Source organism: Psammomys obesus, unplaced genomic scaffold (assembly GCF_907164565.1).
Source record: "Psammomys obesus unplaced genomic scaffold, mPsaObe1.curated_primary_1811, whole genome shotgun sequence".
Classification (NCBI taxonomy): domain Eukaryota; kingdom Metazoa; phylum Chordata; class Mammalia; order Rodentia; family Muridae; genus Psammomys; species Psammomys obesus.
Genome location: NW_026596034.1, coordinates 36582664 through 36599913, shown reverse-complemented (window position 1 = coordinate 36599913; position 17250 = coordinate 36582664). Strand labels below are relative to the sequence as shown.

At 54.4% G+C, this 17250-nt stretch overlaps 1 protein-coding gene across 2 annotated transcripts in view; it reads left to right on the top strand.

The window, feature by feature from the left end:
* Positions 1–17250, top strand: part of Fbxo31 (F-box protein 31) — a 30717-nt gene that overhangs the window by 2074 nt on the left and 11393 nt on the right. Inside the window, exons 2-5 of one of the 2 annotated variants that reach the window (XM_055620913.1) lie at positions 10248–10319; positions 11749–11835; positions 15726–15802; positions 16132–16299. In XM_055620913.1, coding sequence (XP_055476888.1) covers positions 10248–10319; positions 11749–11835; positions 15726–15802; positions 16132–16299 — 404 coding nt within the window. The remainder of the gene's footprint in view (positions 1–10247; positions 10320–11748; positions 11836–15725; positions 15803–16131; positions 16300–17250) is intronic. The other variant, XM_055620912.1, reaches the window with a different exon arrangement.

Below are 17250 nucleotides of genomic sequence, written 5' to 3'. Positions count from 1 at the left end.
GCCCTGCCTGTCCTGGACTCACTATAGATCAGGCCAGCCTCTAACTCACAGAGATCTGCCTGCCTCTGCCTCCTGAGTGCTGGGGTAACTGGCCTGTGCCACGGCACCCGGCTGATTTGTGGGTTTTAGTCAGGCAGTCTGGATGGATTTCTGTTTATGTTTCTTTCGTTGTCTCTTGTGTTAGTTACGACTTGAATTAAAAGTTTGTACTTTGGTGGTCTCTGGCACTCCAAGGTGCCAAGCTTGGCCTGTGGCTGTGCTGTCTGGGTTCCTGGCAGCCTTTTGTGAGACAGTCTCCCAATGTAGCCAAGGCTGGCCTTGAACTCTTTACTCTCCTGTTTCTACCACCTTTCACTGGCTCACAGCTGGCTCAGGGCACCCGGCTATTCAGGCAGGTGTACTGTAACCCATGCAGGTTAAGACAGGTTGCCTGGCAGGCCTGGGATTTGTGGCTGTCACTGAGGCAGTCTCTTTGTGCCTAACCCCTGGGAAATTGCTGTGTGTGAGACAGTCCTGCCCGGCCTTCTCTGAGCCCTGGGCATCTTCTTTCCTAGATTCCAAAATCAAGAAGATGTAGGTGAAAAGCAGCACCGGCCCCACCCCACGAGCAGGCCTGGATCCTCCTAGCACCTGGCTTCTCTGGCAGGGCTGTGATGTTGGCTCTGCTTGTGTTGTGTCCCAGGGAAGTGGGTGAGACTGGTTTAAGTGTTTATGTTTTTATTGCAGGGATTTGTGTGTGAGACTTGGGCCATGACTAACTGTCAGGCCATTTGCTTTAATAAGTTTGTAAGTGAGCTGTGGTGGCCAGGCTTGTAATCCAGCTTTCAGGAAGCTGAGGCAGAGGGATCAAAAATTCAAGGCCTGCTGGGTATAGACTGAGTTCACAGCTAGCTCTCGTCTCAGAAAGTAAACAGAGCCTAGGGTGCAGCCCAGAGGATGAACACCGGCCCAGCGTGTGTGAGTCCCTGGCTTCTATTCTTGTTACTGTTGAAAATGAAAACAAACAAAAATTAAAAAGCTGAACCGTGGCTTTCTGTAGGGGTCAGGTGTGGTGGTCTGGAGCTGGGGACGCTAAGAACCCAGAATGGTGTCATCGGCATATAGACTCCTGATAACTCAGAACCTTCTGTGTCCCATTAGTGACATAAGCAGTTGCTACCTTGGTCCCTCTGCTGTGGTGCCACACATGTCAGGATGTAGAGTGACCTGGGGCAGCTCAGAACTGTTGGAATCCTTTCCTGGGTCTTTCTCTGGGCAGGTCAGTGACTGCCTCCTGTTAAGCCAATTCTGTCCTGCCTCTAGAGCTAGTGCCATAGGTGGTAATGTTGTTCCCAGAGGGGAAGGACAGAACCTAGCACCCAGCCCCCGGGGCATAAACATTTTTTTTTTTTTTTTGATGTGTCACTCTGTTGGCCAAGGGCCACCTGCTTAGGTCATATGGGAAGGGTTGTCTGAGGGCAGGATCCTCAGTACCTGCCCCTGCCCGACAGTCCTCTGTGGTTAATGCTTCACCCAGATCTGGCGCTGGCCAGTCTTGATGCCTTGTGGCAGGATGTGCTCCCTGAGATCGAGCCTAGGGCTACTGAGTTTTGACATCTCAGGCCCTAATTCTGGATCACGGCAGCTCTGTGAGTAAAGCGCCCGCCGCCAAGCCTGGTGCCCTGAATTCAAGCCCTGCATCCCACCCAGAGACACTCCTGCAGGTGGTCCATGACACACAAGTATAAGAAAACATGACAGGATGGAATAAATGTAATAATTTCCTTAAGGTGTAATTCAAAACGAGGAGACAGTCACTGTTCGCTCTCCCCTTGGCACCTTGCAGGGACTGTGGGGCGGGGGCTGATTGCTGTTGTGATGACACCTGTAGTTCCTGGACAGTGCTGTGAGCGGGAGTCTACTGTGGGCTTGTCCATCATGCTGCTCACTGTCTGACCCTATGGTGGTGGAGAGGAGAGGCCAGTGCCCCGTCTACTCCCAGCGTGACTGTCAGCGTGAGACCCACAGCTCTGTCAGGTCGCTGCGCTTGGAGGCCATGTCTCAGGAGGATGTCTGATGTCCAGTGGATGTGCAGAGCCCACCTGTCCTGTGTAGAGGACCCAGTGGAGAATACAGGCTGTCCAGGAAACAGAGGGACAGGGCATATCCACATCCTGGAGGGGCAGAAGGCCAGGAGCTGAGAAGCGCCTCCCTTAGTCTCAGGCCTGCTGGGGAAGAGGTTTAGCTCCTGGGTTGTGTTTTATGCTCTTATTTTAGGTTGGTTTTCTCTCTCTCTTTTTTGAGGTAAGGTCATACTCTGTATAGCCCCAGGCTGTCTTCAAATTTGGCTAATTCCTCTTCCCTCAGCTTCCTGAGTATTGCGATTACAGGTGTGAGCCACTCTGCCTCGCTTCAGGTTTGGTTTTTTGTTTTGTCTTATTTTGTTTTTAATCCTTGTAGGGCAGGGTTGGGGAAGGGGGTGGGGGACAGAGGCTTGAGGTTGAGGATCGAAGGCCTTGTACCTGGTAGGTGAGTTTCTACCGTTGGGTTTGGCTGCACGGTGCTGGGGTCACAAGGCCTGTGCCAGCACATCAGGTTTAAATCTGTTTTACTTTTTGTGTGGTAGTCCAGGCTGGCTTTGAACGTCCCCTCCTGCCTCAGCCTTCTGAACTGGGATATAGCCCAGTTTAGGTGTTTAAAAGTTAACTTCCATATGCAACCTTGTGGCCTTTCCCTTGGCAGCAGAGGCGGGAGGAACGGGTGTGAGAGGTCTTTTAAGATTGCTGTGCCACAGACCCAGAGGCTGGATGGTGTGAGTCTGTCTCTGCAGGTGGAGAGGAAGGCTGGCCTCTCCACAGTGAGTGGGTGGGCAGAGCCGGGTCACAGGGCATCTGAGGAACTGGGTGTGTCTTCCTTCTGGGCAGAGTGTAAACACAGCATGTGGGTCTGTGTGGAGGAGACAGTCACCTCCTGAAACCCGCACACCCTCCCTCTCCCTTCAGTGACGCCTGGGCCTTATGAGTCATTGTCCTCTGGCAGATGCCCAACTGTCCCCAGTGACGAGGGAAGGGCTGACCAGGACTCATAAGCCTGGCACTGGTGTGAGGGAATGTCCTATGTCCTAAACCTACGAGGGGTCCAGGACAGCCTACTATTAAATTGAGACTGCAGGGGAGTGGGGGCTCTGCTGACATTGCCTCCCCTCCCCACCAAGGTGTCTTGGGGATGCCCAGAGGTACTCATCATGAGACAGAATGGGCTTCTTGAGACTGGAAGATTCTTGCCTTCCGCCAGCTGCTTGAGAGGCTTCATTGGCCCTGTGTGCATTTCGGCAGGTCTGTTTGCTAGCCCCTGAATGCTGAGGTGCTTGTGGACAGTGTGGGCATGATATTCTGCTGGAGTGGTAGTCTGGGCTTGCTTTATTTCAGGTTGAATGTCCAGGGTGGGAAGACAGCTCTGTGCTCGGAGCACAGGCTGCTCTTCCAGAGGACCTGTCAGCTCCCTGTCCCCACGTGGTCTGCACAACCGTCGGTGACCTCTTCTGGCCTCCACAAGCACTGTGTGCTTATGATGCGTGCGCACACACACGCATGCACGCACGCACGCCCAGGCAAAGCACAAGTAAACAGGAACTAAAAACAGATATGTAATTGCTTAAGAAAAGAAAGGAGGGGTGGAGAGCCAGTTTAGCCCTTAAGAGCGCTGGCTGCTCTTGCAGAGGACCCAGCTTGATTCCCACCATCTACATCGTGGCTCACCACTTTCTGTAGCTCCAGTCCCGGGCATCCAGCACACTTTTCTGACCTCTTCAGGCACAGGCCCACTCATGGTGCATAGACACAAATTCAGGCAACACAAACAAACAAAAACGACAGGCGTCTCCTGCAGCCACAGTAGTGGCTGAGACCAGGATCCATGGCTGGATGATGGACAACCATGTCTGAGGCAGAAAGCCTGGGTGGAGGCATGATCTGAGTGTCCACCCTGTCACTGCTAAGTTCATCTGTCACCACCTAGCTCATGGCCTGGGCCTGTGACTTGACTGGGAATCTGCCTCCCAGGCCCTTGTGGGAGTCCAGGATCACTCGCTGGCCCCTTGTCTGTACCTAGAGCCACCAGGCTGTTTTTCTTCCTGAACTCTGCCTGTCTCTGTTGGATTCCTCTGGGACACACATCAAGGGTTCCCAAAAGAGACCACCTGGGACAGTGATGGACAGATGGAACCATCTAAAGGGACAGCTGTGTGCCGAGTTGCCTGGCTGGGTAGAAGTCTGTGTCCAGAGGCTGCAGCTCTGCAGTGGAGCCCTGAGAGGTGGGGCTCAGTGGTTTGACTGTAGACTAGGCTGGCCTCGACCTCACAGGAGATCCGCTTGCCCTGCCTCCACAGCGATAGGATCAAAGGTGTGCGCCGCCACACCTGACTTCAAAGTATTTTTCTAAATAAGGGAATATTTTGTCCCTTAACACCCCTAACCCCCTCTTATATAGTTCAGCCCAGGCTTACCTGAAACTCGCTGTTGTAGCCCTATGTTGGCTTTAGATCCATAGGTGATCCTCCTGCCTCAGTCCCAACCATACCAGGATGATAGTCTTTCTCTTTCTTTTTTTCCTCTCTCTCTCTTTCTTTCTCAGACATGGTCTTACTATGTGTTTCTGGCTGTCCTGGAACTTATTATGTAGACCAAGCGGGCCTCAGACTCATAGAGATCTGCTCTCCTGCCTCTGACTCCACGTGCTGGGATTAAAGGTGCCCACTGTCACACTTGGCCTGCCTCCCTTTCTATACAGCTGCTCTGTAAATCAGGCTGGCCTCAAACTCAGAGCTGCCTGCCTCGGCCTCCTGAATGCCAAGATTAAAGACGTGCACTGCCACTGCCTGGCTTTTTGTTGTTGTTTTGTTTTGTTTTATTGTTGAACTTTTCTGTAGTATTTGAAGTGCAGTAACAGGTTTTTATTTATTTGTTTATTTTTATTGGAGTAAAACTATATGTAACAGCTTGGATGTGGAGGTGCAGGCCCATGACAGCTCTCAGGAGACTGAGGTAGGAGGATCACAAGTTTGAGGCCAGTGTGTGCTACGTAATAAGGCCATGACGTCAGAAGACCCAACACAGCCTTCATCACTAAGCCCAGTTTCCCTCCGATGTATGCACTCAATTCAGGGATGGGAGGCGCCTTCTGGAGTACAGTTGTCGGCCTGCCGTCTCCAGAACTGTCTCTCCAGGCGCTGCTGGGGTTCAGGGCTGCCCCCCGCAGCCCCTTCCTCATTCTGCTTGTGCCTTCCAAAGTGATGCCTGCCCTAGGGAGCGGAATCTCATCTCATGGTGTGTTTGTGGTCGGTTTACACAGTGTGGAGCCCTCATCCATGTTGCAGTGTTGACCAGGGAAGCTCCTGGCTGCATGTCTGTGCCCGGATTTGCCGACCCTTTCACAGAACTGCTGGGCTGCTGGGAGGGGTGTGTGTACAAGGCTGTGACATCTCTGGAGACCTGCTTTCAGCTCCTTGGGCCTAAGCATGGCGGCAGCCACGCTGGCCCTTGGTGGGCGTGAGCCAAGTTGTCTGTGGGGCTGTGGCAGTGCAGGGTTGGGGATCACCTGCTCTCTGCTCAAGCGCACACCCTCCTGGGTTTTGTCTCTTGCTGTGCTGGGTCTTTTGCGTGTGTGGGCGGAGCTGCTTCTCAGAATCACTTACACCATTTCACTGGAGTGAGTGAAACTGCCAACCGGCAGCACTAACTCCGTCGCTTGAGGAGGACTGTGCATGGGTTATGGGCGGCCCAGGGTTCCAACCCTAGCAAAACAAAACAAAAACAAAGCAGGTTGGCATGCTGACTTCAGTCCTCTTGGCTGAGCCTGCTGCAGAATGATGGTGTGAAGGGGAGGGAAGCTACCAACTACCTAGCTGCTGGCCAGGGCCCAGGAGCCTTACTAAGCTGAGGGCAGCTTCTTTTGATGACTCGTGGGAAGGATGCACAGTGCCAGGATGTGGGATTGTTCTGAGCCCTCTGTAGACAGGCAGAGCTGTGGGGTCAGAATGACTCCGCTCTTCTGACTCTGTCTGTCTCTGGTGGCTATGAGCCCGTGAGAAGGAGAAAAGCACTGGGTTCGATGGCTGCTCTCAGTTCTGATGAGGTTTCTGTCGGGTTGGAAAATCATACCAGCCTTCAGAGATGTGAATAAAGGGGCATGAATGACTGGGGTCGGCGTCAGACAGCAGCGCCACCTAACTGGTCTCTAGGAGCGGGGTCCCTGAAGGTGGCCTGCTGATGGGTGGGGAGAAGCTGCATCGGGTGGGCTAGCTGTTTCAGCCCTCTGGCCGTCAGTGGGTAGGCCTCTGTTTGTAGCCTTCGCCCGGGCCTGGCTGCACTCTGCGCAGCCTGGCAGTCAGTGTTGCTGAGAGACAGCTAGCTGTGCGTGCTCAGAACTTGCCACAATTTGGGAGATCACTTCACTGCGGCAACAGTGGTAGGCAGCTGGCGTGTTGGGGGACATTCCTCAGGCTGCCGCCCATTCGTCCAAATCTGCTCCAGCTGACCTGGCATCCTGCTGAATGCCGCTCCGATCCTGTGTCCCGGCTCTGCACTCTGGGTGGCGCCCTGGGAAGCCGCTGTGCCTCAGAGCCCGCCCTGGGTTGTGAGGTCGTTCTGTCGGAGTCCCTACGGCCACGGCCATTGGTCTGGATCCTGCACTCTCGCTCCTCCCAGTCTGGCTGCCACAGGTGTGAGAGGTGCGAGAGAGAGCGGTTAGTATTTACCCTAACAGCTTTTTCTGAGTTAGGAATGGCTTCTCACCCAGTCTAACCTATACCTTACCTTTTTTTTTTTTTTTCCTTACACTGTGACCCAGGCTAGCCTGGAATTCACTCTATAGCCCAGGCTGGCCTTTGACTCACTGTACAGCTGAGAATGACCTTGAATTCCTGATCCTCCTGTCTCTTCCTTCCAAGTGCTGGAATAGCTGCCATGCCTGGTTTGTACAGTCAGTGCTGGGACTCGAACCTGGGCCTTGGGCATGCAGGCAGGCACTCTACTAACAGCTACATCCCTAGCACAAATTTTACTTTTTTGAGAGTAAAGAAAGCAATAGTAAAACAAAACAAAACAGAGCTCTGTTTGGGTGTTTGGGGCCACTCTGGGCTGTGTAGTGAGTTTGAGACCAGCCTGGACTACAGAGGGAGACCGTGTCACAGAAATAAAGGACAGAGTAAAACATGTTACAGCGTTAGGTGTCCTGAGGCTCTGGCGTGGTGGTGATTGGCAGAAAGGTTTTTAGCGTCGTTGTCTCAGGGCGATCCAGTGCAATCTCACAGGACAGTCCTGCTGCCTGACCAGTGGACAGGTTCTGTGTGAGCACCATGGAGTGCACTACTGGTACCGTGGCTGCACCACCGTGACTAGCCACCACTCACCTCGGCCGAATGGCACAGCCGCTGTTCCGTGTCAGCCATTGGTGGAAGCCTTGTGGCGACTGAAATCACTGGTAGCCTGCCCGAGGAATACCACAACCCCTGGTGCCGGGCTGGAACACAGGGCCTTGGTCACGGGAGGCGTATGTTCTACCACCAGACTCTGCTCCCAGCCCACAACAACAATCTCCTGAATTTGACTTGCAAACTTCAGTCATGTCAGTGGTCAGACTTCCTCTTTGAATTATCCGGTTCCTGGATCCCATCTGTGGGTGCTTCAACCCAGTGGGCTCAGGCGTCCCATTGCATGTCCCCCTGATAATCAGGTGGGCTTTGAAATGTCCCTCAGCCTGTGGTTACCCCATATCGGGTGGCGTGGGCATGGAGCTCTCCGGCTTTGGAAGGCAAATCACACAGACAAGTTGTAGGCCTGAGGACCCAAGCAGAGGCAGCTTTTAGGGGCTCAGGTTGGAGAGCAGGAAGACTCGGTGTCTTCCCCCGTGGTGTGTACCTGCTGTGCTCTGAGAGCTGGTGCAGCTGCTCTTGGTGTTCAGTTCTGGCTCTTCCTGGCGGAGTTGGCAAGGACATCTCTAGGGAGGTCAAGTTCAAGGTGCTGGGTCTGTGCCACGGCGCTGCCCTTGTCTCAGCCCCTTTCTCCTCAGCTGACTGTATAGGAACCACTCAGCTCCAGCAATCAATTGCAGAGATAGACTGTGCTGGGTCAACACATCTGAAGTTGTAACCGGGCTGTGGGGGGGGGGTATGATGGCCTTCTGGAAGGTGAGCCAGAGGTACACGGCTGAGAATGCCCACATCCTGGCCCAGCTGGCCCATGGTCTCTCTTCTTCCTGTCTTTTCCCGCACATTTGTTGATGAGCATCCTGCATCCTCGTCAACAGTTAGAATTGCTGTGAATAGGCAGGGCCTTATAGACAGCTGGCCCTGTCATGCGCCAGAGAGATGAGCTCACCAGTTGGATGTGCCAAGGTATACAGCCTTGGAGCCAGGCCGTGACCCTGTGCAACTCAGCCTCTGAGCTTATTCATCAGTGGCATCCATTTACACACACACACACACACACACACACACACACACACACACGCACACACACACGCACACTCTCCCCAGCGCTGGGACCTTGCCTGGATCTTCCCACTGGAGGGGACAGCCACACAGCCGAGAGGGGAATGCTGTGTGGGACTGCGCTCTCTGAGGCCTAAGGTGGAGGGAGGGGCTTTAGGAAGCTGCAGCCCCTGGCCTCAGGGGAGCTGCCTAGAGAGCCTCCTTGGGTGCCTGCATCTGGCAGCCCACGAGGACTGGCTCGAGCCTCCCACCCAGAGCATGGGGCCAGTGACATCCATTACTGTGGAGGAAAGACTGGCCTCTGGGCGCCATCGGAATGCCATTGAGGGTGTAGCACCGCCTGCACCGTGTCCCACCCTGTGGCAAGGCTGGAGTCCTGACAAGGGGGTGTCACTGAACTTCTGGTGACACATTGCATGGTGGGACACTGGAGGTGTGAGCTGTAGCTGTCTTTGGGTCCCAAGGGCCGTCTTGCCCCTTCTCATGCTTTGTGCTCACCACTAAGGGACTCTGGCCTAGCTTTACTTCTGGGTCCCAGTGCAGGCTCATGGTCCTGTGTCTCTCCTGCCTCAGTGCTAATAGAGAGGACACGGGCCTTTCCTGCGTTTTCTGGCAGGATTAAATGCTGTGGGTGGAGGCTGCCCAGTGGTGCACTCAACTGCTTACTGTCCCCCCTCCCCACAACCTGAGACCTGAGGCAGGGGGCTGGCACTTGGCTGAGGTGACTCGGGTGTGGGTGGAACTGTGGTGAGATGAAGGCGACAGGATACACCTCAGTGGGTTGGTGACTGTGGAAGGGTGGAGGCGGCGGGAGGGTGCTGAGGACCTTTCCAACGCATCTGGGCTGTCAAGAAAATGACTGAATCGTCCAAAGTTTTTAGAAAAGGAAGATTGCCTTGTGTGGAAGGGTTTGTGTGCAGCTGTGCCAGATGGAACAGGCAGCCACATTACTGCGGGTCCCACTTGGCTTTTATTCCTAAGGCAAAGAAGGGGTCTTGTGTCTCTTAGATCAGAGTCCCACCTCACCCTCTTACACCATCGACTAAGTTAAAGGGACAGCTGTTTAGCAAAGCGTGACCTGTGAGGGTGGGGTGCAGCCCTGGCCCGCTTTGCTGTTGGAGAAGTGCTGACTGGGGAGGGCTTTCTGCCAGATACCTCTTTACGGATCTCTCTGAGGATAGAACGCCCATTGAACTCTTTGACAGGAAGGGCTGCGCTTCCCATGGCGTGTCTCTCTCAGTGGGACTAGGGCAGCTTGGCCAAAGGGACATCGGGTGCCCCACTGCTCTCCAGCGTCTCTGTGAAGGCAGGACGGGCCCCTACTGTGCGTTAAGTAGGCCTCTGGCCATCTGGGACCCTAGCAGCAGTGTAGACTTTGTGTAGATATGGATGGCCACCATTGCATCTTGTTGTACAGTCAGGTTCCTGGACCAGCACAGGTGGGTGTGCATTGAGGGGGTCCCTGTTCAACAAGCAGCGAGGTCACACTGTGAGGGCAGATTCCTACTGACAGAGGAGTGCCAGCCCCTCCTCACCCACCTGTCAGTGGTCACCATCTTGGCTGCTTTGTGAATTCTTTCTTTTTTTTTTTTTTTTTTGAGACAGGGTTTCTCTGTGTAGACTCCTTGTCTGTCCTAGAACTCACTCTGTAGGCCACCCTGGTCTTGAACCCAGAGATCTGCCTGCCTCTGCTTCCCAAGTGATGGAACCGAAGGTGTGCACCACAGTGCTGCTGCTTTGTGAGTCCTCGATTTTACATCTAGCCTGTTTTTCGTTGCAGAGTATGGCGTTTGTGAGAACCTGCGGAAGCTGGAGATCACGGGCGTGTCTTGCCGGGATGTCTACGCAAAGCGTGAGTTAGTGCCCTTGTCTTTGCCCCCTTGCCTTTGTACCAGGGCGCAGTAAATGGTGGCAGCCGGGACTGTTGGTGGGGTGCCACTTTCTGCCGTCTTGGACATACCGCTCTTTTAAGTCCATAATGGCTAACGGCATCCTAACCAGGGCACCCAGGGCCTGCGTTTCTATTTAATCTATATTTTACTTTGGTGGTGCTGGGGGGTGGGTCAGTGCTAGGCAAATCCTCTGTTTTCCGCATCCCAGCCCATAGGTTCTGTTTCTAACATGCATGATAATTGTATCTGTGGGATGCAGTGACCTCAGTACATGCACCCAACATATACTGATCAGGTCAGGTCAGGTCAGGTCAGGGTGGATGGCATTGCCCTAACCCCAGACACATTTCTGTTTAGTGACTAGTTGTTTGCTGTGTTGAAGCTCACTGTTCTGCTTCCTGCTCAGCTGCAGCTTGCGTGACCGGCAGGACAGAGACCGTCGCTGAGAAGTGTGGGCTGGGTAGGAACACTCTGGTCTTCTGGGGTTGAGTTGGGCCTGCAGCCCGGTGGGATGTGGACAGCCTACAGGAATGGAGATGCGGAGCCATGTTTTTTGTCAGCTCCCTCAGTTATCAGAGTGGCTGCCTCTGCCTCAGGCTCCACACCCTTCTGCAGCACTACGTCCCCCTTTTCAGAGGAACGCAGCTGTGGACGCCGGCCAGGTGTCAGTGTCCTGTGACGGAGCACGTGTGGATGGGGTTCCTCAGCTATGCTCCTCTGTTCTGTGGTAGACGCCGACCGGGCACAGGGCCTGGAGACAGTGTCATAGGGCGGAGGCAGGCAGATGGAGACAGCAGAGTTCTGCTGTTCAGCTCTGTGACTGTGTGGCAGCTGCAGGGCTGATGGCCTCTGCCTGTGTCTTAGCACCTTCGTGCTTGGGCATTCTTAGTGGTGATTCTCACAGTGTGGGAGCTGAGAGTTTGAAAGTCTGTGAACGCTCTTAACTCCTGGGACTAATGGCTGAAGAGAGCAGCCTGAGCAAGTGGCTGAGCCGGTCAGTCTGAATTCAGCAGTGATAGGTGTGACGTTGCCTTAGAAGGACACAGCGTGAGGACAAGGAGAGTGTGAGGCTGGCCATGGGCCAGTGTCTTTCTATTGAAGCAACCCTGCACAGCTCTCTAGGGCCCTGTCAGCCACACCTGCTCTCCCAATTCTAGGTCCCAGTGAGTTGTGACAAGAGAGTGAGGGAGCCTCAGGTGCCACCTGCCTTGATGGCTGCGCTGAGTTTCAGTAAACAGGGCATGCTACCCCGCAGTGTGCTCTGAAGCCAGCCTGGCACAGCCCCCTCCCCCCAAAGTAGGAGTGGCAGGAGGAAGAGGCTGCTAGGTCACATGGCAGCCGCTCCCATCTGAGGGGGGCCCCTCAGCCTTACCTGCTGTGTCTGTTCAGGTATAAACCCTCGCGTGAAGTCAGGACGCGTCATGAAAATTCTCCCCGATTACGAGCACATGGAGTACAGGGATGTTTACACCTGCCGTACGTACCCCGCATCCTGCACTCGGGCTGCTGCCGCTGCATGGCCGGTCACGGGAGATGCTGAGCCCCGGCCTTTTCTCATTTGCTGTGGTTTACGGCTGGCTGTGGTGGGCCTAGGCTCTGAGTGTATGGGCTGGGTTTCTGCGGTAGCTTCCAGTGTCTTGGGCAGCACATCTTGGAACATCTCACCAATATTTTTTTAAAGGCAGTGACAGAAAAATTGAGGTAGAGCAGAGGGCAGAAGGCTGTGCAGAGGCTTTTAAGGCTCCTGCATTCTAAAATGACGTAACTGGGTTCAGTGCCACATGTCCATAAGCCTGGCACTCTCGAGGCTGAGGCAGGAGGATTGCTGTGAGTTCTGGAACAGCTTGAGTTTTAGACAACTTTCAAAAAAACCAAAATAAGATTAAAAAACCAAAACAACAACAACAACAAAAAACAAACCCTGATGTAGAGCAACCTCTGAGGTTTGTCAGTTAATCACATGATCTTATAGAAGAGCCATGTGAGGTCACAACCCTGACACCCCTGGTCAGACACAGGATGGCTCAACGTGCTTGCTTCGTAAGCCTGCTTACCAGAGTTCAATTCAGGAACCTTTGAAAAGGTGGGCGAACTCTCCCTGGAGTTGCCTCACATGTGTACACACACACATACGCACGCACAGTTATAATGAAGTTTTTAAAAAGCAACCTGCTCTCCTGCTCTGACTGAGTGCTGGAAGTTTTCTTCGGCAGTGATGATGGGAGAGTGAGTGTCAGTTGTCAAGAAAGAGATCAGAGCTGGGAGTCGTGGCCTGCCTGCCTCTCCAGCTCTTGGTGGAGGCGGGGCGTTAGGTTTGAGGCCAGCATTGGCTGTAGGTAAGTGTGAGTGAGTCCTGTTTCCAGTACCCTTCCCCCCAAACAAACAAGTTATGGATGGCCACTTCCTGTCTAACAAAAGCAGTAGAACGAGGACGAGTCAAGCTGTGACTTGGTTCCCAGCGTGCTGTCAAGGCCTGGACACCAGGTTCTGGCTCCCCCTTGGGGGCAGTCCCAGCTTCCTGAGATGTTGCCTTTGGCTAGCGTGCTCCTGGGTGGTGTGTGGGCACTTTGAATAGCTGCTAACAAACACCTTTGCTTACATTGGCTGCCACAGAGGTGGACTAACTGCCGAGGACATAACCAGGGGATATGGGAAGACCTGGGCATGGCAGGGCACGGGACTTGGGCAAGGCTGAGCCTGGGAGGTACTTCCCACACTGTGTCCTGGGCCAGGCAGCCCTTCCTGCTGAGGAGAGAGCAGCAGGTCCTGCCAGCCCCACGGGGAGGGCATGGCGCTGAGAAGGCATGAGAACAACTGACGACGCACAGGACCAAGTGAGACTCTTCTGAAGAGCACGGAAGCCCAGTCCTCCCAGGGCTGTGAAGAAGTGTGTATGTGTAGAGCCTTCTTTCTCCCTCCTTCCTGGGAGGGGCTGCTGAGGGCCTGGGTTTTTTACCCTCCTGTTTGGTTGGCACCAGCAGCCGGGTGCCAGGATGGGGACTGCTGCCGTCCTGCCAAGGTGTGAGTACATTTGAGTCACACAACACTTGGTAGGGGCTCTGAAAGCCCAGACAGCACAAGGAGCGTCCCTGGCAGTGAACCCCTGGTGGCCCATGGAGCGCCCATGAAAAAAAAAAAAGAAGAAAATGGGGTCCACCACCTGACATGGTGCCCTCATGTCTCTGGCCTCCAGGCTCTTAGTGTTAGCTGAGCCCTCAGTGTGTTTTCTCACCGGACTGCTGTGGTACCTTGCACATGAGTGCTTTGGGACCTGGCCCTACCTGAGTTTCCATCACCCACAGGGGCTGCTGCCCGAGTCGGGACCTGTGTGTAAAGTCCTCTGGAGCCCAGGCTTCTGGGTGGAAAGGATGAGAATGGCAATGAGAAGCATCCTGAGTGCAGGGCTGTTCCAGGCAGAGTCAGTCTGCCACAGGTCTGGGGAATGCCAGTGGCCTCTGTAGTATTAGAGCATTCAGGGACACTCGTGTCCTCGGATGCGCTGTTGTCTGGCCTTCCTTGTGTGGGTTGAGGGTGACTGCAGAGTGCTCTGGGCTTAGAGGTCACGTGGCGTGACTGTGGGTGCCAGGCCTGTGGTGGTGCTCCAGAGCTCCATGGCAGGTGCAAGATCCAGGACGTAGGCTCTGTAAAGCCTGGGCTGCACAGTGGGTGTGCTGAGAAGCCCCCTGCAGAGTTCCAGACCCTCCTCTCCCCACGGAGCCACTGACACTGGCTCCCCCAGAGTGATGGGGAGCACATCAGAAAGTCTAAAAACAGACACTCGTGGTGGGCTCATTTTCTCTTCCTTCTTTTGGTTTTTTTGAGACGGGGTTTCTCTGTGTAACAGAGCCCTTCATAGACCAGGCTGGCCTCGAACTCAGATCCACTTACCTCTGCCTTCTGAGTGCTGGCATTACAGGTGTGTGCCACCAGGCCTGCCTTCATCTTCTCATTCTTACTGTGCACTGAGGCACTGCTGCCTCTGACCTAGTGACTAGGACGAGAGAGGCCTGTTAGTTGCATTTTTCCTTTTAGACAAGAGGGGCCACTCTCGGGTTCCTTACCCACTGTCTGTGGACAGAGATGAAGACACAAACACACTCAGTTCCTTTTCCTTCTCGGGCCAGGGCTGTGTTTTGGAACTGGGGCTGTTTTTCTGAATATCGCTTAACTGCCTTTCCTCTGGGTGAACCTGGGCTGTCACTTTGGGCAGCACAGGCCTCACCCTGGGAGGCAGCTTGAGTGTTTCAGTCGACTGTGTAAGCACCTGTAGACTGGCCTCTGGGAGAAGCAGTTTGTTTCTTCTCCGGGTGTCCAGCTCTCACTTGTGTGAGCTGGAGGGAGGAGGCCGGTGTCTTCCCAGGGCTTACACACCACCAGACGGAGCCATCTGTGAGGTGTCCTCTCTGTTCCCGCAGCACACACAATGTGAGTTTGCAGCTGTTTTCTAAAATGGCTCTGAAACGGGTGATTTCTTCAGCTTTTCTGTTCAAGTGTAAATGACAAATGTTACTCTTTTCTTCATACGCCCTTTCCGCTCTCTCCTCCTTACACTGCAGGGTGGCACGACGGCCACTCTTAGGAGTGTGCCCCCATCACCCTGTACTCCAGGCTCAGACACCGTGCTGTGTTTTTGAGTTCAGAGACAGGTGGTGGCGAAGCTGTGGTCCCTGTGGCTCAGTGTGCCTGTGGCCAGTGCATCCTTGTAGTTCTTTGGAGATGCCTGGCGACATCCAGTGCTAACTAGCCTCACACTGACAGTTGATGAGGACGTGGCTGGGGTTTGGTGCATTCAGAGTAAGATGTCCGAATTAGTGAGCCCGCCCCGGGCTCATCCCTGTGTGAGTTCTGCCTGTGTCCCTGAGCTGCTCGTCAGTAGTTCAGGTATGAGCATTGGTCATGGCTGCTTCCCTGTTTCCAAAAGTTGGAGAGCCTGAGCCAGCGACCCACACCTTGTCTTTAGAAACCCCTGTGATGGTCTTGGGCTGGACCTGGGGTAGTCGCAGTTCTTCAACAGTGTCCAAAGTCCAGGCAGTCCCTCTCACTGTAGCCCAGGCCAAGGCCACTGGTCCCTATCCCTTTGTGGTCCTGCCTGGTTAACCTGAGTGTGAGCTGTGCTCAGTAGCTGTCTGTGACTCCATGGCCTTCAGAGACCCCCCTGCCCTGTGCCCCTGTACTGGACAGTCAGGATCTTCAGGAGTACCCTGATTCACCCGTCCATCACCTTGTGAGCACAAGCCATGGTCATGGTGAGGACACAGGCTGGACTGTCATCTCTAGTGGCTCATGGCAGAGGTGTTTCCTGTGCCCCATGAGCATGCTGTTTGAGTGGAGCATGCTGGGTAATTGTGTCCCTCCTCTCCCCACAGTGCTTCACCGATACAGACACATTTTGGGGCTGTGGCAGCCGGACATCGGGCCATATGGAGGACTGCTGAACGTGGTGGTGAGTGGAAGCCTCGTGGTGGTTCTTGTGTGTGGAGGAGGTGCCTACGCTGGGGAGTAGCCATTTTTTGGCTTAGTAGAGGAGATTGAAAAGCTGCCGCTAGGGCTGGATGTTCCTTTCCAAGTGAACAAAGATTTGTGACCAGTCCTCCAGCCTTCTGGCTATTCCTCCGGATTGTTTAAAGACAGCTCAAGCAGCCACAGGGCTTTCTGCTGATGGATGCGGAAGGAGGCTGCAGGTTCATGCCAGCGGCCACAGGCTCTGGCATGCAGTTGTTGAAGGAGAGACCCCCTCCCCCGCCTGGAGTGACCTCTGTCTCCTTGCCGCAGGTGGATGGACTGTTCATCATCGGCTGGATGTACCTACCTCCTCATGACCCCCACGTGGGCGACCCCATGCGATTCAAGCCTTTATTTAGAATCCACCTGATGGAGAGGAAGTCGGCCACGGTGGAGTGTATGTACGGCCACAAAGGGCCCCACAACGGCCACATCCAGGTAGCCGAGCGCTGGATGCCCCTGTGACATGACATGCATGTGCAGTGAGGGGCTGTCCTGGGTTGTCACAGCTTCAGTGTCATCCCGGTGGGCACCAGGCATGTGTGCCATGGTACCTTCAGCTACAGCTACAGCCTGTCACAGTTCTACCATGATCCCTTGGCTGCAGGCTGTGGCTTGTCCAGCTCCGTGGGGTGGGGGCCCGGTCTCCCCCATGCTGTGTGTGTGAAGATGGAGGTTGCCGGAGTCCACCGGGTTTCGCTTTGCCCAGAGCTCTGCTGCTCTCCCTGGAGGCCAGCTTTCCCTTCTGCTGGCTGGATGTCACAGTCGGAGGCTGGCTACACCCTGACACTGGCTCCCCCCAGCCCAGCAGGAGAAACGCGGCGCCTGGAGAAATGCAGTGCCAGTCACTCAAGAGTGTGCAGGCTGGGAGGCGGGCCTCTGATGTCTTCCTGTCAATGGCCTGTTCTGAGTGCATTTTGGTCTCTTTTGTTCCTAAAGCTTATTATTATTATTTTTTTACATCATTTTGTGGGGGTGTGTATGGGCCACAGTGTACACTTGATGGTCAGAGGACAATTTAGGGGAGTCAGTTTTCTCCTACCACGTAGGTTTTGGGATCAAATTCAGAGCTTCAAGCTTGGTTGATGAAAAGTGCTGTAAGCTGCCAAGCCACCTCATGAGCCCCTTAAAATTTTTATTTGGGTGAGCGTGTGTGTGTGTGTGTGTGTGTATCCACCTGTGTGTGGGTTCCTGTGGGCTTGGGCCTGTGGGCCTGTGTGTATACCTGTGGGCTTGTATGCGCACCTGTGGGCCTGTGTGTGCCTTTGTGCACACCTGTGGGCCTGTGTGTGTGCCTGTGAGCCTGTGTGGGCCTGTGTGTGTACCTGTGGGCCTGTGTGGGCCTGTGAGCCTGTGTGTGCCTGTGGGCCTGTGTGTGTACCTGTGAGC